Genomic DNA, 22446 nt, shown 5'->3' on the forward strand with positions numbered 1-22446 from the left:
TTTGCTTTACAGCTTTTAACTTTCATGAGGTCCCATTTATTGATTATTGCTCTTAGAGCCTGTGCTGTTGGTGTTCTGTTCAGGAAGTTGTCTCCTGTGCCAATGAGTTCAAGTCTCTTCTCCAAACATTTTTTAATGATATAATTTTAATTTCTCCATTGGTCTTAAAAGTATCTTTGAAAACAGTTTTGCTCTGACAGGGTCTTCCTATGTAGCCCTGGCTGGCTGGTCTAGAACACACTGTGTTGACAAGCCAGGCCTTCCTTCATCTTGGGGTAATCTTCACATTTTCCAAGTGCTGGGATTACTGGTTCACTCTACCATCCCTAGCCTAACAGATTCTACTAAAATTAATTTTTTTTCAGTCTCAGAAAAGACCCCTGTGGTCAGATATTTTGGTTCTGTTCCTCTCCTTGTAGAGCACCTGTCCCCTCCAGGTCTTACTATCTCCCCCTCCTTCCATAAGATTCCCCGTACTGCCCAGAGTTTGGTTATGAGTCTCAGCATCTGTTTTTATACACTGCTGGGCTGAGTCTTTCAGAGGCCCTCTGTGGTAGGCTCCTGTCCTGTTTCCTGTTTTTTCCTTCTTCCAATGCCCATCCCATTTGTCTTTCTATGTGAGGACTGATCATCTTACCCAGGGTCCTTCTTTTTGCTTAGCTTCTTTATGTGTACAGATTTTAGTATGTTTATTCTGTATTATGTCTAGTATCCACTTATAAGTAAGTATATACTGGTATGTGTCTTTCTGCTTCTGGAATACCTCACTCATCCAAGGACCATATATGGATATAAACTAGAACCCCTGCTCAGATGTAGCTCATGGCCACTCAGTATCTGAGTGGGTTCCTTTGTAAGGGGAACATGAACTCAGTGGCTGGCTCTTTCACTGTTCCTCCCCACCCCCCAAAGAGGGAGCATCCTTGCCAGGCCACAGAGGAGGACAATACCAGTCCTGATAAGACCTTATAAATTAGGGTCAGATAGAAGGCGAGGAGGACCTCCCCTATCAGTGGACTTGGAGCAGGACATGGGAGGGGAGGAGGGAGGGAGGGGAGGAGGGAGGGAGGGTGGGGTTGGGAGAGAATGAGAGAGGGGGCTACAGCTGGGACACAAAGTAAATAATTGTAATTAATATAAAAAATAAAAATTTAATTAAAATTTATTTTTTCCCAGCAGCAGTTAAATATACCATTTTGGATTTACTATTTGTTGTGGTTTGTTTGTTTCCTGTGTCTGAGATGCTACATAGTACAATTGTCTTTGGCCTAATAATCTTCTCTCAGGGGGAATAAAAGCAGCAGGCATGTACACACCTGTAATCTCAGCCTCTGGAGTTGTAGATCGGAGAGTATCAGGAGCTCAGACACCAGTGAGACACATTGTGAGTAGTCTGAGTCCTGAGTTCCTTGGTACCTCAAGGAACCAAACCAGACAAACAAAACTAAAGTTTCTTCAGGATATTTTGAAGTCATTTAGGGATACATTTTTTTGTTTATTTGGAATGTTTTGTTTTCATTTTTGAATGTTTTGTTTTCACAGTGTACAGCAGCTGAACTATGTGACTATTTCTGATTTCCACTTTTGTTTTTGTATAGGTATTCCTATGGAGTGTCCACAACCTGCAAAATCTGAGGGTCAGTCCAGATGGAGCAGCTTCACTGGATATAGAACCTGTTGAGAGCTGTTCTCTCTTTCAGCCCTTTCTATATATTATGCCAACACTCTTACCATCCAGGTCAGCTGATTGTTTCTGCTTTCAATGTCTTTTCTTTAAAACTGGCTTTCAGTGTACTCATGATTCCACTGAGGTGGCTTTGTTTGTTTTCCTCCTCAGGGTCTAAGATTCTTGGGTGCTAACATTTTCTACTGATTTTTTAGGTAGTTTTCTGCCCTCTTTTCTGCAATACCAATTACAGTCATGTTAGAGTAGGTCATACTACTCCACTGAGGCAATGGCATGAAGTAGTTGGTCATATTTCATCCTCAGTCAGGAAGCAAAGAGAAATTAATTTTGGTGCTCAGGTTACTTTCTCCTTATTATTCAGGTATTTAGCCCGTGGAAGAATGCTGCCCACATTTACAATGGGTCTTTTCACCTCTATTAATCTAACCTAGAAATTGCCTCAAGCATCCAAAATGTGTTTACATGGTGATTCTAAGTCCCATCATGTTGAGAAAACAAACCATTATACCCAAGCTAGGCAAGCAACAGATCGCTGACTGCTGAGCTGTGACTCCAACCCATCTTAAATATAAATGTAACAGTCAATTCTGAATGCTCTGTCCTCTACAACAAACAACCAGGTCCACTGAGAGATAGCTTTTATTGACCATTCCAACCTAATCCTTGCCCTTCAAGAGTACATAATACATTTCTTTTCGTTGAAAACTGGCTATTGTCAACAATGTAGTTACTCTGGTTTTGCACAGGGATTAATCAAGAGGGAAATGATCTTGCTTATATGTAATCTCTGAGCTCTGTTTCACAGTGTACAGCAGCTGAACTATGTGACTATTTCTGATTTCCACTTTTGTTTTTGTATAGGTATTCCTATGGAGTGTCCACAACCTGCAAAATCTGAGGGTCAGTCCAGATGGAGCAGTTATAGGGTTTACTTTCTTTGTGATGTCCTTGTTGCTAGAAATTTGATTCCTGTAATTCCCAACTTTGGAGTTTGTATTGAAGTTTTGGTTTCTTTAAAAACTCAGTTATTAGGTATATATCCAAAAGATGCTCAAGTACACAAGGACATTTGCTCAACCATGTTCATAGCAGCTTTATTTGTAATAGCCAGAACCTGGAAACAACCCAGATATCCCTCAGTTGGGGAATGGATACAGAAATTGTGGTACTTTTACACAATGGAATACTACTCAGTAATTAAAAACAAGGAAATCATGAAATTTGCAGGCAAATGGTGGGCCTGTACAAAAGATCATCCTGAGTGATGTATCCCAAAAGCAGAATGACACACACACAGTATATACTCACTTATAGGTGGGCAATAGACCTATAAGATAGGATAAACATACTAAAATCTGTACACCTAAAGAAGATAAACAAGAAAGAGGATCCTGGGTAAGATGATCAATCCTCACTTAGAAAGACAAATGGGATGGACATTAAACATAGGAGAAAACAAGCAACAGGACAGGAGCCTCCAAGAGAAAGCCAGTGAAAGACTCTACCTAGCAGTGTATCAAAGCAGATGCTGAGACTCATAACCAAACTTTGGGCAGAGTGCAGGGAATCATATGAAAGAAGGGGGAGTTAGTATGACCTGGAGAGGACAGGAGCTCCAGAAGCACCAAATATATCTGGGCACAGGGGTCTTTTCTGAGACTGTTTCTCCAACCAACGACCATGTATAGATATAACCTAGAACCCCTGCTTAGATGTAGCCCTGGCAGCTCAGACTCCAAGTGGGTTTCCTAGTAAGGGGAACAGGGACTGTTTCTGACATGAACTCAATGGCTGACTCTTTGCCTTCCCCGACCCCCTGCCCAAGGGAGGAGCAGCCTTGCTAGGCCACAGAGGAGGACACTGCAGCCTGTCCTGAAGAGACCCGAGAAGCTAGGGTCAGATGGAAGGGGAGGAGGACCTCCCTTATCAGTGGACTTAGAGAGGGGCAGGGAGGAGATGAGGGAGGGGGCTACAGCTGGGATACAAAGTTAATAAACTGTAACTAATATAAAAAATTAAAAATTTAATTGAAAAAATTCTGAAAAAAAGAGACAAAAATAAATAAAAACTCAGTTATGTTATGTAAACATGTTTTTGTTTTAATCCCAAATGTGAGATTTTAGTTTGTTCTTTGGTTTGTCCACAGCTCATAATTGCCTTGTGCACTGGTGTGGTCTTTTTCAACTGGAGTTAGTTGAATTCTGAGGACTCTGAGGGGTATATAAAAATGAGAACCTAGAGAGAGAGAGAGAAAGAGAGAGAGAGAGAGAGAGAGAGATTGAGAGAAAGACAGACAGATAGACAGAGAGAAAGAGCACGAATACATACGAGAATGAGCAGTGGCTTTCTGTGTTTGCTGGATATCATAATAACTGAGATTGGCATTGCCCCCAAAAGAACCCAACAACCCTACCTAGCTGAAGGAGAGGTCTACATCCCCTTTCCCTTCGAACCTTCTTTCTCCCCTACGTAGGACTAGGAGTTGGAAGGAAGGTAGAAGATTTAGGAAGCCCTAATAAAAACAGAGTTTAAAAAACTAGCATCTAAAGGAATTTGTCTTCTTATACTTCAAATAATAAGTAATTTTCTGAACCTAAATTTACATATATTTCTAGCATGAAATTATCATACAAATGAGCAAACTCAAATATTTAGTTCATTGTCTTTTGATCTTATGCAGCTAGATCTCTCTCAGGTTTCAGTATGTTCTCAGATTTCCCATACTTTGCATACCTTGGCTATTAGGCATAGGTTTAGCAAAAATTTAAACTGAGAAGATAGTTTCTTTCTTCTTTCATGATCCTCTTGTTGCCATTATGTCCTTTAAAAATGTCCAATGCCTTCTGTAGGCTTAAATGTTGGTTTTGAGTACTTAAGCCATTATAAAGCTATTTTTTTTTTAAGTCATAGGTGTGGGGAGTGGACTGTAAGAACCATCAGGTCAGAAATCCATAATCTAAAAATTCTTGTTCCAGGTCTGCAAAAAACCCCAATCACTTGGAGGCAGGGGGAGCTCTCATACCTCCCCATACTACCCTATCACTACTGGAAATCTAAAATCGACTTTGAAAAAATTAGGAAATCAGGCTGAGAAACACATACATATCATCACTATCAGAACAAAAATTTTTAATAATTATATCCATCTAAATCTTGGGCCTCAAATTTCCTCAATACCTTTCTAAACGTCTCCTATTACTTATAGAAATAGCTATTATGACAGTAAAAACTTTAATAAACAATACAAATCTGGTATTAGGTATTTATTTCCCACTTGCAAAGAACAAGTTAAGTAAAACTTGACTGTAATTTGCATTTTAATAAGCTGTTTGCAGTGACTACGATGATTTAATTCACTATGCTAAAGTGGATGGAAAAGTGTCTTCACTACTTGATCTCAATGCTTTACCTTTTTCAGCATCTGTTCTTGAAGACCCTCAGTCACTTTAGTTAACTCTTCCACTTTTGTTACTGCAACTCTCAGATCTAACTTGGCTTGCCTGAAGAAGAAAGTAAATTCATGTGTTATGTTAGAGACCATAAAAAATGCACAGTTCAAAATTTAAATTTAGTAAAATAATTACTGTTTACGTCACTAAAAATGAATTCCAAAGGTAAATTCTGAATGATTTCCTTATTGCTAATAAAATATATGTAAGCAAACAGGAAAAATATAGCTAACTATATATAGAGGGGTACAAAGAATAATTTATTTAGATGAATTATAGTTAATGTACAAACAATCCTGTGTTTTTATAGAAGGAAAATGTAATCATCATAAATAAGAATTTAAGTAAAATGTTTTTTCTATTTGTTTCATGGGTTGTTGAACAAGTGAAAGTAAAGTGTCCAATAAACTCTAATGAAATGTAAGACTGACAGCATTTGTTGGGAGTATCTCAGCTTGTAGAGCATCATGAGCCTAGTGCTGTCACTCCTAGTGATGAAACACACACACACACACACACACACACACACACACACACACACACACACACAACCTCCTGTTTCTTAAAAGTAGATCTACTGCTAATCTCTCTGACTAGGTTGGACTAACTAGCCAGTGAGGCTTGGGATCCACTTGTGTCTATCTTCCCAGCACTGAGATCATGAAAGTATAGCACCATGCTTGGCTACTTTATGAGGTTTCCAGGAATCAAACTCAGGTTGTTCTCTTGCTTGCATGGAAAGACTTCAGGGACTGTACAATCTCCTTAGCTCTCTAAAATAAGATAATTTCTTCAGAAGCGGACCATCTGCTTTTGAAGAATACAAAGTTTAGCTAGGTAAGGAGGTAGCTCCATGTTCCATATAATCCCCGCACACAAGTATAGTCGGGTTTTCTTGGACCTATGGAGACTTACTATCACTTAGATAAGCTGAGGCACTATAGCGGAGCAGATTCTCATAGTTTAACCCAACAAGCCCTGGTACATTGTACCACATGGCCCGTTACCTCTTTCTTACTCAGTTCTGGTACCTGTTCCTTCCTGTTTCATGCTGGCAAATCCCCCACATCTGGTTATACCCACAGAGACCCTCTCTCGGGCTGCATGTCCTACTTTCCTTTCCTGCTTAGACATTGGCCATCAGCTCTTTATTAAGCCAATCAAAAAATGAGGAAGGAAGAGTGTTTACAAAATATGATGCAGATGCTGATCCACAAGAATAACAATACTAAAGTCTGGAAATTACTCAGTTCAACAGTGAATTTACAAAAACACCCTTCACACAGTGTACAAAAGATTACTCCAACACACAAGAGGCTGAGACTGGAAGATAACAAATTTGAGGTCAGCTTGGACTATGTAATAAGCGCTAGGTCAACTTGAGGCTATAGAGACACCCTAGGAAAACAAAATAACAACAACAACAAAACCCCCAAATAAACCAGTGATAATGCAATTCAAGTTCTGAGGTCAACAAAGCAGATCAATGCTAAATATATGTAAATACAATCAATATATGTAAACATACGTAAATATATGTATTGGGGAAACAGGTAGTTTAGATTTAAGGAAAGATGAGGAATTGAGTAAAAGGAATAGAAATTTAAGACATATCTATTTTCAGTGTGTTGGATGAGAAAATACTGAAAACTTAGCAGGCTGAGAAATGGTCCCAAAGGTCAGAGAAGAAAATCAGGAACAAATATAAAATACTCAGAAGAGGTAATTCCACAGTAAGCAAAATAGATTCTTCAAGGCAATTTCAGAGGATGGAAGATGAAAATATAACCTGAGCAACTGTTAGCAAGGTCTAACATAGGAGGATCTGAACCCTGCAAAAGGGAACTAAAGCATAAAAATACAAGGCATAGCTATAAATATGATATGAAAAGATACTGTCCTACCTAGACAGATTGGATGCTGAAGAAGAACAAGTGTTGGGAGGTTTTCCCTTTGCTGAAAGGAAGGTGAGGAGGGACAGCGAAGAGGTGAGGAGGGAGGGACTTGAAGGAGAGGTAGTACGGGAAGCTTCGATCTGGATGTGAATAAATAATACTATGTAAATAAATAATACTAATAAAAAAGATGTGCTTAAAGATAGTGTTATAAACCACTGCACACTGGGGTGTGGGGTACGGTTACATTTTAGTTTTCCTAAAGAGATGAGGAAAATGAACTTCAGGCACTTAGCAACCAGTGGAAACCACCCATCAGTAAACAGCTGTGAGTCTGAATGTAGCTGTTCTTATAACTCCTTTTCTAAAGTCCTGTTAAAGCACAACCCTTACAAAAGCTCATGTGATGGTCTTAGGAGGTGAAATATTTGGGAAGTGATGAAATTATGTTTGTGGAGACATCAAAAACAGGACCAGCAGCCTTTTAAAATAGGCATGAGGGAAACTGCTTGGCCCTTACACTACGCGAAAACACATCAAGAAGGTACAATTTATAAACCAGAGCCCTCACTAGACATGGAACGTACTTGTGTTTTGATCTTGGCCTTCCCATCCTCTAGCACTATAAAGAAATAACTTCATGGTGTTTCCAATCTATATCATTCTACAGTATTTTGTTAAATGGCTGGAATAGATTAAGGCAATTTAGGGACAGAAAGTAAAAGTAGGGCTGAGTACACACTCCATGATCCTCACACAGCATAAAACACCAAAGCACAACCTAAAGAGGTACATGAATACAGAATATTTACCAAACCCAGTTATAAATATCAATAAAATATTCTTAAACAAATAGTCAACTATTATTAGATGCAAAACTTCCAGACAATGCTGTATATATATTTACCATTGACTAACTCTTGAAACAAGAAATCTTAATATTAAATAGTTGCTGCAAAGGTTCATTCATGACCCATGTACTATACAAGTAAAATGGGATATTCTTTGTTTTCCAAAAAGAAAGAAAAACAAACATTTAAAAATAATGTATAATTACAATCACCCCTTAAGTAACATGAGGGTTAAACACAGCGAAGAATGACAGGAAAGCCCTATTCTCATTTCAAAACCTGTTTTTGTTTTCTCTGCTTGGAAAGCTAGCTGTGCACACATACGGAGCTGTCTGGCAATCCTATGACTAAGCACATCTGCTCAAGGCCACTTCTCACATGGGAGAGATCCCAAGACACCATGAATCAAAACTAGTGGTACACAAGTTCCAGATTTCCACAGCATTTTTATAAAAGAAGGCACAATATTATTCAAATTGAAACATGAAACATCTGAGAAAAATCTGTTATCTCAGTTAAATAAAACTATTACCTGGCAAAAGCACATTTTAAAAATAAGTGGTATATAAAAGTTATTGGCACACATACTTTTGGAGAGAAACTGCATTTGTAGAACTGACTAGAAATGAACACAATGAATATACATAAATTTAAATTTACATAACTTATCTATTACTTTCAATATGATAGCATGAGATCAAGAACTGCACTTGCATAACATCAGTTCTATGTTCTTCAGTCAAACCATTTACTTATAAATAATTTCATGATCACAGTTTTAAAATGCCTTGGATTTTATTTAAATTGAGAGCACTAAACATTTACTTTTATTACTTAAAGTTTTGAGATTATTGGTATTAAAACAGATATAAAGGTCAATATAGCTTAAAGGCTGGATCTGTACTAGAAAATACAGAATGTCTTCTGATATGAATGACATAACGCTTCTGTTAATTATATCAAAATGATTGATCAGGTGTGCTCATTTGGAAATCACACTACTAAGTAGTCACTCATTCCTCAGTAGCTGAATAAGAGTATAACTGATGAGACCTGATAAACTAGGGTCAGATGGAAGGGGAGAAGGACCTCCCTATCAGTGGACATGGAGAGGGGCATGGGAAGAAGAGAGGAAGGGAGAGTGGGATTGGGAGGGAATGAGGGAGGGGACTACAGCTGGGATACAAAGCGAATAAACCGTAATTAATATAAAAAATCTTTTTAACATTAAGAAATTAAAATGTATAGCCATACAAAGGCTAGTTCATGTACAAAGCATCTTTATTTGTAACACTCCCAAACTGGAAAGAACTCAAAGATCATCAAAAGAGAAAGGCATAAACAAATTGTGGTATATCCATACAATGGAATACTACTTAACAATGAAAAGAAAAGAAATGTTAAAAATAAGAGTATAATATTAAAATTTTCTAAATAACGAGAGGTTAAGAAATCATTTGTACCTCTGTAAAACTGATGAGCAAGAACATGAATAGAAAACTCATACAAATTAGTCACTGACATGAAGCAGAATAATCAAATTTTAATTCTGAAAAAATATTTTAAGAAAAGGTCAAAAGGGGAGGGGAGTGAAAAGCCAGAGAGGGTTTCTGCAGTGGGAGAGACTCAGCAAGAGCAGTGAAAATACAGTGACAGGAAAGTGAGCCACTTTAAATGTAGAGTTGGGAAGCAGAACAAAGTTTGATGCTTCCCTTCTGTTTTTCTGAATCAGGAACTAGACGACATCATTTATAAACAGAATAAAGGTTTGTAAAGTAGAATAAGCTCAGCTCAGAGCCCATTGTGTTTTAAGTATCTCTGAGCCACTTGGATGGAGATAACCTATATAACTATGGGTTAAGAAAAACTTATGGTATCCCACTCACAGGAACTACGAAAGAAGTGAAGGATGAGGTGGTCAAAAAAGGTGGTGGTGGGGGGATTTGTGTCATATCACCCATCAGAGACCATGTTATATAGTAAAATCTACAATAATTTTTGGTTGTGGGTAGAGAGAATTAAACTTAAGGTTTTGCAAGTGTCATATAAGTACCCTACCACTGAGTTACATACCCAGATCCCACTTCTCAGTCAACGTTGTTAGCAAGGTACACATTTCTTATGTAAAAATGGTATCAATGCATCCTAAAGAGTGGCTAAAGTTAATTAGGAAAAAAAATATATATTAAAGACTAAATGTACGGCATTAAGTAAGGAAGGCACATCTCTTAACAAGTCAAAGGCAGAGACATTAAAATTATTTTTTTAACAAAATTATTTAAAAATTATTTTTATTCTTACCTCCTTTGTCCTTTCATCCTTTTAAAGTTTTTTTTTTTTCAAAAATAAAATTTAACCATATTATTTCATGTCAGTGGATGCCCAAAATGATATCAAGTCTTCCATGACCTGATCCCAGGCCATTCCTCACTGCAACTTTGTGAACTATTTTTTTTTTTTTTTTAATTTGAGAAGTTAATATGAATGCATATGCTAGTGCTTCAGGCTATCTTTAGAGCAAATCCTTCCACACAGATAAAACTCATTACTCCTAAAATATACACATAAGTGACAATATATATTTTAAGATAAGTTCTCACTGTTGGAACTCATTATGTAGTTCATGTTGGTCTCAAACTCACAGAGATCTGGCTGCTTCTGCCTCCCCAGTGCTGTAATTAAAGTTATGTGCTACTATGCTTGGTTCCCTTTCTTTCTATCCAAGACGCATAACCCACTGAGCTGGATATGTATTATAAGCAAATATAATGAAATGAGAAAGTACCTACACAGAAGCAACATAAAATGCCAATTAAATGACTGAGTGCTAAGTATATGTTCAAGGATAAAAGAGTAAAAACCTGGTGTAATAAAGGAAAACACCTTGATGGAGAAAGCAAGTATAGCCAGACATGTTTTCTGAGCTATAGAATAATGAACAAAGGCAAAGAGAGGGAAGCAAGACGTTTTGAGAAACAGCAAAATGACACCTATAGCACTTTACACATGAGGGTTAAGGAGGACCAGGTGAATGAAGGTTGTTACAAAACAGCTGAACAGTTTCATCTGCTGTGGCAAGGGATCACAACTCTCAAAAAGAAAAACAAAAGAAGCTTAAATTATATATTCATACAATTTTAGTTTTTAGAATCATATTATCAGACAACAAATGAAACTATGTTTCAGTGTAAGTACAAACGTGTTTAAAGAATTTCTAATTTACATTTTCTTGGCGTGGTAATATAGAGTATCTCAAAACTGAATTTTGGTAATGTCAATATGCCCATCATTCATAATCTGTCAAACTTGAAAGCAACACCCTTTCCCTCAGAGAAGCATCTGCTTATCCTTATGTTCCTTCAAGTATGTGGCAGGAAAAGCAGACAAAGTTTTATGTATACAACTCTGAACTGATTAATGTTGAGCTATAGAATACCTTTGGTAAATATTATGGCACAATTGCTTATGGGCAGTGCAACACTCAATACCCTTGAGGCTTCAGAAAATCACAACTAGCATTATCATTCTCAATTCATTAAAACTTGTCATAGTTTTTACACCAAATGTCCAAAAAAAATCAGATGAATTTTTCACACAGATGTCAAAAATTAACATACGCACTCATCCTTTCTTTTTCAATCAACTCTCATTCTTGATTCTTTATGGCTGTGAATACTGTCAGAGAGCCAGGCTTAGCAGCTCACTAAGACTAGCAATGAAAAGATGTGAGTTCCAATTTGGCTCTTCTGAGTCTGTTGGGAAACCCTAGGTGAGACAGTTCAAGCTTTGGTTCAAAACATTAAGAAGTTAAATCAAATCATCATTAAGATGTTCTCTGCCCATTCAGCTTTGTAATAGTTTACCTTGACCTCAAGCCCCAAGTTCTCCCATTTTTTCCCTTTCTACATGGAATCTTCCATATCCACTTTATTTTTCAGTACATGACTGCTGGTCCTTATGAACCAATTTCCTTTACTCATCTTTCTTCCAGGATCTATCTCTGTATTCTACGTCATTGTAGTATACTACAGATATTACTTCTCCTTGCAATCTTTTTTAGGCCATCAGTTTAGAGTTAAGTACAGTGTTAGATGACTCATTGTTTATAACTGTCATAAAGTTTTCAGTTTTGTTTGTGATCCCTCTCCTCTTTTCTTCTAAGTTCATGTCAAACCATGATATATGTTGTAACTGCATGTTTTTATGCTAAAGATCCATATCTGATTAATGTAAACATTATATTGTAGGTCTATGTTTGGCATTTAATTTATATGAAATACACAAAGCTTGTTGTTGTGCCTAATATTCCACATGAGTAATTACCTCATTTTACCTACTGTTCCCTTGGTGACAAACAAGTAGGTTGCCTGCAGTAATATTTTACAAAATTTTACAATAGCCACAGTTTACAGAAACAATGACTAACTTAGAGAACATAATTGCTAGAAATGGTTTTATAAAATTTATTTTTATTTTTATTAATTACAGTTTATTCAGTTTGTATTCACCTGTAGCTCCCTCTCTTGTTCCCTCCCAATCCCATTCTCCTTCCCTCTTACCCACGACCCTACGACAGTCCACTGATAGGGGAGGTCCTCCTCCCCTTCTTTCTGATCCTAGTCTATCAGGTCTCATCAGGAGTGGCTGCATTGTCTTCCTCTGTGTCCTGGTAAGGTTGCTCCCCCCTCAGGGGGAGGTGATCAAAGAACAGGCCAATCAGTTCCTGTCAGAGACAGTCCCTGTCCCCATTACTATGGAACCCACTTGGAGACTGAGCTGGATGGGCTACATCTGTGCAGGGGTTCCAGGCCATCTCGATGAGTTGTCCTTGGCAGGAGTATCAGTCTCAGAAAAGACCCCTGTGCCCAGATTTTTTGGATCTTACTATCTCCCACTTCTTTCATAAGATTCCCTGTACTATGCCCAAAGTCTGGCTATGAGTCTCAGCATCTGACTCGATACCCTGCAGGGTAGAGCCTTTCAGAGATCCTCTGTGGTAGGCTTCTGTGCTGTTCCCTGTTTTCTCCCTCCTCTGAGCCTTTCTGAATGAGGATTGAGCATCTTAGCCAGAGTCCTTTTTCTTGATTAGCTTCCTTAGGTGTACAGATTTTAGTAAGTTTATCCTATATTACATGTTTAATATCCACTTATGAGTGAGTATATAACCTGTGTGTCTTTCTGCTTCTGGGATACCTCACTCAGGATGATCTTTTCCAGTTTCCACCATTTGCCTGCAAATTTCATTATTTCCTGTTTTTAATTACTGAGTAGTATTCCATTGTGTAGAATACTACACAATTTCTGTATTATTCTACATTGTGTAGAATAATACACAATTTCTGTATCCATTCCTCAAATGAGGGGCATTTGGGCTGTTTTCAGGTTCTGGCTACTATGAATAAGGGTGCTACACACACATCTGAGCAAATGTCCTTGTTGTATACTTGACTGTCTTTTGGATATATGCCTAGGAATATTACAGCTGGATCTTGAGAAAGTGCTATTCCTAACTGTCTGAGAAAGCGCCAGATTGGTTTCCAAAGTGGCTGTAGAAGTTTATATTCCGACCAGCAGTGGAGGTGGGTTTCCCTTTCTCCACATTCTGTCCAGCATGTGTTGTCACTTGAACTTTTGATCTTAGCCATTCTGATGGGTGTAAGGTGAAATCTCAGGGTTGTTTTGATTTGTATTTCCCTGATGACAAAGAATGTTGAACATTTCTTTAAGTGTTTCTCTGTCATTCAATATTTCTCTATTGAGAATTCTATTTAGCTCTTTACCCCATTTTTTAAATGGATTACTTGATTTGTTGCTGTTTAACTTTCTGAATTCTTTATATATACTGGATATTAGCCCTCTGTCAGATAAAGGGTTGATGAAGATTCTTTCCCAATCTGTAGGCAGTTGTTTTGTTTTGACAACAGTGTCCTTTGCTTTACAGAAGCTTTTCAGTTTCATGAGGTCCCATTTATTGATTGTTGCTCTTAGAGCCTGTGCTGTTGGTGTTCTGTTCAGGAAGTTGGGACCCTAACCAAGGAAGTCAAAGACTTGTATGAAAAAATTTCAAGTCTCTGAAGAATGAATTAGAAGATATCAGAAGATGGAAAGATCTCCGATGCTCATGGCTAGGCAGGATTAATATAGTAAAAATGGCCATCTTACCAAAAGCAATCTACAGATTCAATTCAGTTCCCATCAAATTCTAACACAATTCTTTACAGACCTTGAAAGAAAAATTCTCAACTTCATATGGAGTAACAGGAAACCCAGAATTGCTGAAACAATCCTCTACAATAAAAGATCTTCTGGAAGTATCTCCATCCCTGATCTCAAGCTGTACTATAGAGCAACAGTATTAAAAACTGCATGGTACTGGCATAGAAACAGAATGGTGGATCAATGGAATCGGATAGATGACCTAGAAATAAACCCACATATTTATGGACACCTGATTTTTGACAAAGAAGCCAAAAGCATACATTGGAAAAAAGATAGCATCTTCAACAAATGGTGCTGGTCTAACTAGATATCTACATGTAGAAAAATGCAAACAGATCCATACTTATCACCCTGCACAAAACTGAAGTCCAAGTTGATCAAAGACCTCAATATGAAACCAGACATACTAAACCTATTATCAGAAAAAGTGGGTAAGAGCCTTGAACTCACTGGCACAGGAGACAACTTCCTAAAATGTTTTTATTTTAGAAACAAATAAATATATGTAATATGTACTTTGTTCTTATAATATATACACTAAATATGAATATATCTCTCTACAGCTAAAATGTCTATAATGAATAAAGACTATTATTTAAAAATTGTTGAACTATGTTAGTATACACCATCCTCTTTTAGACATTACTATACTTGAATCTATATATATGCATGTGTACAAATACACACACACACATACATGGGGGCAGGGCAGAGACTTTTGAGACAGGGTTTTACATGGGCTACCCTCAAGCTCACAATTTTGTCTCTACCAACTAAGTGCTAGGATTAAAGGTGTGTGTCTTCATTCCAAGCTTCCATCTTACAATTGTGGCATCAATTTTTTAGTATAAGCTAATAAAGGATAAGAATCCCCAATCCAAAGGTATAAAATCTGGAACACTAAGAAATCAGAAACATTTTTAGCATCAAGACAATGCAACATGTAAGAAATTTTACATCTGACCTCATATGCTAACTTGCAGTGAAAATGTTTGCAAGTAAAAATACTGTATTAACTTACTTTTAGTTTAAGTTCTGAGTTTAAGATCTATAAACATTTTAAACACTGAAATATGTAACTCCTCCGTCATATTGCTTAGCTTTCATTTTCCAGAATGCTGTGACATTTGAAATGTTTGCTCACATTCTCTGTCCAATTGTCTTTGGCTTTAAATTATCAACCTTGCAAGATTTATGTTTTTAATGAACTAGTTAATAAAATTTAAGTATAAAAATAAAAACAGAAAAATTTCCCAACAAAATCCTTAGAAACTATTCCCAACATAATAGTTCCTGCTGACTTATAATGCTCACTTTAATATACTACACTTCCATGAATACATTTTGTTTTGCTCAAACTCACCATTATAAATAATTTTCCCCTATGTAATTTTCTTTGTAATTGACATTCCATAAGTCTTAATTTTTCTATTTCTCTATCTTTTCTCTCAACAGTTCATTCCAAATTACATTAATTTAAAATACTAAGATGTGGGAAAATATTCTCACTAAAAAAATTGAAGTTTCATATGGTGTAGTAGTTCTCAATTTTCTGTTTTGTTCTTAGATTTCCTATTTCTTTGCTAAGATTTCTCATTCTGTCACTGCAAATTCCTATTTTAATTTTACTAATTTATTTAAAGTAAGATGTGTTAGCACGTGTGTACTTATGTGTATCTGCCCTTGTACACACGAACACATGTGTAGAGGTCAGAGGAGAGCATCCAGTGTACTGTTCTCTGCTTATTCCTGGTCTCTCACAGAAAACAAGGCTCCCCAGTTTCTCAGCTAGGGTAAAGGCCACAGGCCCTGGATATACTCTTCTTTCCTCCATAGTGCAGGGGTTACAGTCATGCACAGCTTTAGTTTTTTATATCTCTGCAAGGATCTGAACATGCTTGTAGATGTTATCCACTGAGTCATCTCCCCAGTTCCTATGATTTAAATTTTTTGAAGTTGTTCCTAATGGCTCATTGATTCATTTTATTGTGCTTGTATAAAATATTTGTCAAAAATGACAAAACAAACAAACAAAACAGGATAGCCAATTCATATTGATGAAGAAGCCCAGCACGGTGGTACATGCCTTTAACCCCAGCACTTGAAGAGTCAGAGGCAGGCTGATTTCTGTGAGTTTGAGGCCAGCCTGGTCTACAAAGGAAGTCCAAGACAGCCAAGACCAAAGAGAGAAACTCTGTCTTGAAAAACCAAACAAAACCAAACCGAACCAGTAAAATCTGATTTACCAAATAAATAAATAATCTAATAATAAGACGGATGATCTTAGAACAGTTTACCTCCAAATCAGCACAAGGAAAGAAATAAGAAAGACCAGAACAGAAAACTAAAGGAATAATACAAAGGATTAGTGAAACAAAGATTGGGTTCTATGAAAAGAACAAATATATCCTTAGCAAAATTAGTCAAAAGACCCAAATCACTAAAATTAGAGATGAAAGGGAGATATTATAATACAGCAGTTTTCAACTGAGTTTCAGATAGTTACCAGTGAATATTCTGAATTTATATTACAATAAATAAGACAAATCTGGATGCTACAAAACTACTCATCTTGAAATTTGTTTTATTTTATATATTGCTAGGACTGAATATGTAGCTCAGTGGCAGAACACTTTTCTAGCATTTCTAAGGCTGTGGGTTTGATCCCTAGCAATGCCACTCTTCCATTCCCAGTCCTACCTCAAATCCTATCTCAAAGTTGTATGTAGCTCTGCTTCCCTTATTCCTTTTAATAGGTATATAACGTTTCATAGATGATTAATATGCTTACTAGTTTTAGACAACTTTGATACAATTTCAGAGTTACTTGGGAAGGACAAATATACTGGGAAGGAAAGTGTATGCAGAAGTTGTTTCTATCAGACTGGCCTTAGCCAAGTCTGTGAGGAATCTCTTGTTTAATGACTGATGTAAGAGGGCCCAACCCACTGTGGGAAGCTCTACTTCTGGGAAGGTGGTCCTGGTTTTACAAGAAAGATAGCTGAGCAAGTCAGAGACAGCAAGCCAATAAGCAGCATTCCTCTGAATTCTCAAGGATGGACAGCAACATGGAAGAGTGAGCATTTAAAATAAACCCTTTCCCAAGTTGCTTTTAATCAAAAATTTTATCATAAAAATAGAAAGTAAGGTCTTCCTCCCCTTCTATTTGACCCTAGCCTATCAGGTCCCATCAGGACTGGCTGCACTGTCTTCTTCTGTGGCCTGACAAGGCTGCACCCTCCAGGGGAGGTGATCAGAGAGCTGAGTTCATGTCAGAGAAAGTCCCTGCTCCCCTTACTTAGGAAACCCACTTGGAGACTGAGTCTATGGGCTACATTTGAGACAGGGTTTTAGGTCCTTTCTATGCATTGTCCTTGGTTGGGGTATCAGTCTCTGCAGGGACCCCAGGACTCAGTTTTCTTGGATCTGTTGTTCTCCTTTTGGAGCTCCTGTCCCCTCCAGCTCTTTCTATCTCCCCCTTCTTTCATAAGGAGCATAGGGGGAAAAGAGGAAGGAAGGGCAGGATTGGGAGGAGACGAGGGAGGAGGACACAGACGGGATACAAATTGAATAAATTGTGATAAATGATAATAATAAAAATAATCAAATATAAAAAAAACGGAAAATAAAGGAGGATAGGAGTCAATGGCTAGCTGTACTAGGTGCATCTTTTTCTTCCTAATTTCAGTTTCTTACTCCATACTGGTACTTCTTAGTAATTATCTGCTATGAAACAACAGGTTTTGGAGGCCCCTTTTCTTAGGTAGAAGTCCAACAAAAGATAAGCAATAGAACAATTTTCTAGGGGAATGAGTTTGCTGTAGTAGCTCTGGCTTTCTATGATATATCCCTCTACATACACATTATAGTTACCTCCTGACTGATTGAGCTCATGGTCAGTGCTCATACAGTGTTTCTGGCTAAGGTTTAATAAAAACGGAGAAAGAAAACATAATAGGAAAATGTATGGCATTATAAGAAATTCCCCTGAATGAATATAATTGATAATAAAAACAAAATTGATGTCTGAAAATACCTAAGATGTTTTCGAAGTTTCTCGATCTCCATGTTTTGTTCAGTTACTGTTTTCAGGAAGTGTTGGTTAGTCTGTCACAAGAACAAATCAAAAACATTAAGTATTAAAATATTTAGGAATTGTATTTTTAAAGATGACATAAGGTATAGAAACAAAAAGCAAAAACAAAATAAAAAGTTAGATTCTCCATAATTATACATTTTATGAGGGCAAAAATGTAACCTTCAGTCTTCCTTCCTTACCTTTACTCCCATGGATCCTGATTCCAATTACCTGAGCCTGCACTGCTGTCCAAGGGCTTGCTCTAGCTGATCTTTTACTCATCTCCATGTATAGGAAAAATGCTATAAGTATGGAATCCATGTTGTAACTTGTAGAGTAGTCTAACAATGTTAATGGGCCTGAGCTATAAATAATGAGAGTCCCCATGTTCATGAGTGGGACAAAACCAATATCTACCACTGGGATTAAGCTCCAGAAACACTGCTAATTTATCTACTTTATTTTTTAAAAATTTGAAAGTTACAAGTATTTATTGGAGGAAGGCACATGTCACAATACGTGAAGGTTAAAAGCCAACTAGTGGAAATCATTCTCTCCTTCTAGTACATGGGACTCAAGGATTAGATTCAGGTCTTGGCAGCACCATTTTTGTCTACTGAGTCATCTTTATTTAATTTTAAAGTCAATTTCAAAAATTGAGTCTTATTATACAGTCCAGGCTAACCTCAAAACTTCCATGTTTCTGACTCTGCTTCCAGGCATATTCATCTATGCCCAGCTTATTTATATTTTGTGTTTAATTTTATCTTCACTATATGCATTAATTATATAAGAGGGTTTCACTATAATTTCTACATGTACAAAATGCCTTTGATAATATTTACCCCTTATATTATCATTTCTTTGTTCATTCTCTCCTTTACTCTTTTACATCTCTATAACCCCTTTAAAATATGACACAACTTCCTCCCTCTCTCCATACTTCTCATGTTCTACTTCATATATCCCTTTCAAACTCATGGTCTCTTATTCTTTATTACTGTTGTGTGTGTGTGCGCGTGTGTGAATATATCAATGCAACCTATTGAATGCATTTACTGTTGCTTACATGTGAATTCTTTTAGGGATGACTACTTGTGATTGGATAAACATTTAGGGTGCTCATCTCTGGAGAAGAGAAATTCTTCTCTAGGTAGCTTTCAATCACTTGTAGTTCTTTATATAGGAGATATCTGTTAAGTCTATTTGGCCCCCAGTATAATTTCACACTTAAGTTTGTGTGAATTTTTCATCTGGATGACCTAGCTACTGATATTGAATGGCATACTGACATTTCTCATTACTATTACACCCCTTTATATCTTGTGATACTTGTTTGTAAAACTGGACACAACAACATTCTTTGCATACATAAAAATGATAGTTACATTTAGTAATCTTCACCTCTCCAGATTAGTTTTCGCTTGAAGTCTGCTCTGTACATATGGGTTTTTACTATTGTTAATCCTAGAATTGAACATTCAGGATTCATTCCTAATTCTTATTTGTTCATCTTTCCTCATGAAAATTATTCTTAGGTCTGATGATTCTCTTTTCCTTCTTTCTGGGCTGGAATCTTTTAAACATATTCCCCAGTGCTGGCTTCATGGCATGTGCTGCTTTCAGTTGTGTTCATCTTGGAACGTCTTTATCTCTCCATTGATTTTAAATAGCTTTGCTGGATATGATAATCTTAGTTGGCAGTTATTTACTCTAAGAGACTGAAATATATCCTCCTGTGCTTTCTTGGCTCTTAAAGTTTCTCCTGAGAGGAGAGGTCTGATATAATTCTAACAAGTTTGTCTTTAGAAGCAACTTGGGATTTCACTCATAGCTTTCACTGTTTTGCTTTTGTTCTGTACTCTTGGCATTTAACTATAATGTGACACAGAGACATTCTTTTCTGGTCCTGTTTGGAATTCTTAATGTTTCCTATTCTTGGATTGCCGTATCTTTTTGTATATTTAGAAAATTTTTGCTATAATGAACATGTTTTATACTTATCTGTTTGCTTTTTAAATTCCAGCTCCTTCTTTTGCCCTTAAAATTCGTTAGTGTTGTTAGTTATTAAAAAGTGTGGTAATAAATTTTAAAAATTATCTCTAACTGCCATCAAGAATTAGTTCCATAACATCTTCAATTCCTAATTCTGCATTTTCATTTGATTTACTAAGATCTCGATTCCTCTCTTGGAATTCTCTTATTTGTTCACTTGACCTAAACTCCCCTAGTCAATTTATCATGTGACTGTTCAGTGCTCTTTAGTTCCATTCTTTTTTTTTTAATTAATTTACTTGACATGCTGACTGCAGTTTCCCTTCTGTCCTCTCCAGTCCTTCTCTTCCATTTCTCATACCCGCCCCATCCATTCCTTCTCCATTTTTCTTCAGAAAAGGGGAGGCCTCTCATGACTATCAACCAGCGCAGGCATGCTGTGCTGCAGCAAGACTAGGTACTTCTACTACTGAGGCTAGCTGAGGCAGCCCAGGAGGAGGAGATGGGCTCAAAGGCAGGCAACAGAGTCAAAGAAAGCCTCTGCTCCCTCTGTTAGGAATACTACACGAAGACAAGTTTCACAACTGTTACATATAAACAGAGGACCTAGATCTGTACCATGCATGCTCCCTGGCTGGACGTTCAGTCTCTGTGAGTCCTGATGGACCCAAGTTAGTTGATTCTGCATTTTTTTTTTGTTTTTATTGTTTCCATTATTTCTATGTGGCATTAAAATATTTTGTTCTTTTTTCAAAGTCCACATGTTTCATGAATTGTTTTCACTGACTTCAGTGTGCATCTTATTAAGAATTACTTTTTACATTCTCTATCCCATCTATCTGTCCATCTCCCATCTCCTTTATTTAGGGCTGGTTTCTGAGGATTTATATGGTTCCTTTGAAAGAGCTTTGTTTTTCACTTTTTTTTGATGACTGTTTTGGTTCTAGACATGAAAGAAAACTGGAACCCTCCTGGTCTTCAAAGAATGATATAAGACAGGGCTCCATCAATTAGCTAGTCACAGGTTTAGAAGGTATCCTGTATTATTTTAATCCCCTGGTAATAGTGACAGCGATAGCTTTGTGTACTTGCACTGTGATAAATGAGGGGCAAGGCACTGTGGCATGCATCAGTCTATGTTATGAAGCCCCTCTCCCCCCAGTTGCCCCAGGTAGCTACACTGTGTTGGACAGAGAATGAAGACTAATAAGACTGACACATTTCTGGAAAACCCTAAGAAGATAGGGTGTTAGATGCACAGATCTATTCTTTCCTGAAGGAAGAAGCCAAGAGCTGATCTTTCATTCATTAGCTACTAAGATTAACATGATGAACAGGGTCAATGACATCTATAAGTCCAAGCAGCAACATACCACCATTCTCTGCACAATGGCTAAACTATCTAGGAACTGTGAGAACTCCTAGACAAACAAAATAGAAGTCAATTTTTTGAGAACCCCTTAAGAAAAGTTGAGGCTAGATGTGCACACCTATTTTTTTACTTCCTCTGGAGGACGCTAGGAGCTAGAATCTTATTTTTGATCATATAATCCTATGGTGCTGTACTGGGAACCATGCCTCTAGTACAAACCAAACCAACCACTGGCTTTATCTTGTCCTGGGATGCAGAAACTTTTTAACAAGTTCTGACTGCTAAATCAGTGTGTTTGTGGGGAACAGGGTTCAGGTCTGTCTACTCTTACACCCTCCCCTCATTCTTCACTAAAATACACTTTATCCTACACTCATTACTTTATTGCGCATTACTAGGCAGAAGCCTAGTAAAAGACTTTTTTAATGGTAACTTCTTGCTTTTCATAGGGACTGTTCCTTTTTTGTTTTGATTGTGACTCACATATGCTCCTGCAACTAAACTCGGAATGCTCTTTGATTTGTACAAGATTGTTTCTTAATAGTTTTGTTGCTTAGTAGTTGCTTGATATCCACTCTATGGATTAAGATAACTGTAATTCTGGCATGACAGTATGAATTTTATGAATTTTTCTTTTTAAAGAGACAGGGCCTCATTATACAGACAAACATGGTCCTAAACTCAAAGAGATCTGCCTGCCGGTGCCTCTGTCTCATGAATGCTGGAATTAAAGGCACCACCACAGTTTAATATACCCCTGTGAACACTCAAACATCCTTTTTCTATGACTTTCCTTAAAAGTATTTAGGGGTTATTGTTACAATAGGGTATCCATAGCAAAAATACCAAAGGATTATATAATTCTTAGAGTTCTGGGCGATACATTGAGAGAAGCAATAA

At 37.1% G+C, this 22446-nt stretch overlaps 1 protein-coding gene across 4 annotated transcripts in view; it reads right to left on the reverse strand.

Moving 5' to 3' along the window:
* Positions 1 to 22446, reverse strand: part of Sclt1 (sodium channel and clathrin linker 1) — a 125396-nt gene that overhangs the window by 56041 nt on the left and 46909 nt on the right. For all 4 annotated transcript variants that reach the window (XM_060378269.1, XM_060378272.1, XM_060378270.1 and 1 more), the window contains 2 exons: positions 18138 to 18208; positions 5097 to 5187 (listed from right to left, as the gene is read on the reverse strand). In XM_060378269.1, the coding sequence (XP_060234252.1) occupies positions 5097 to 5187; positions 18138 to 18208 (162 nt within the window). The remainder of the gene's footprint in view (positions 1 to 5096; positions 5188 to 18137; positions 18209 to 22446) is intronic.

The sequence above is a fragment of the Meriones unguiculatus genome, chromosome 2, assembly GCF_030254825.1.
Source record: "Meriones unguiculatus strain TT.TT164.6M chromosome 2, Bangor_MerUng_6.1, whole genome shotgun sequence".
Taxonomy (NCBI): domain Eukaryota; kingdom Metazoa; phylum Chordata; class Mammalia; order Rodentia; family Muridae; genus Meriones; species Meriones unguiculatus.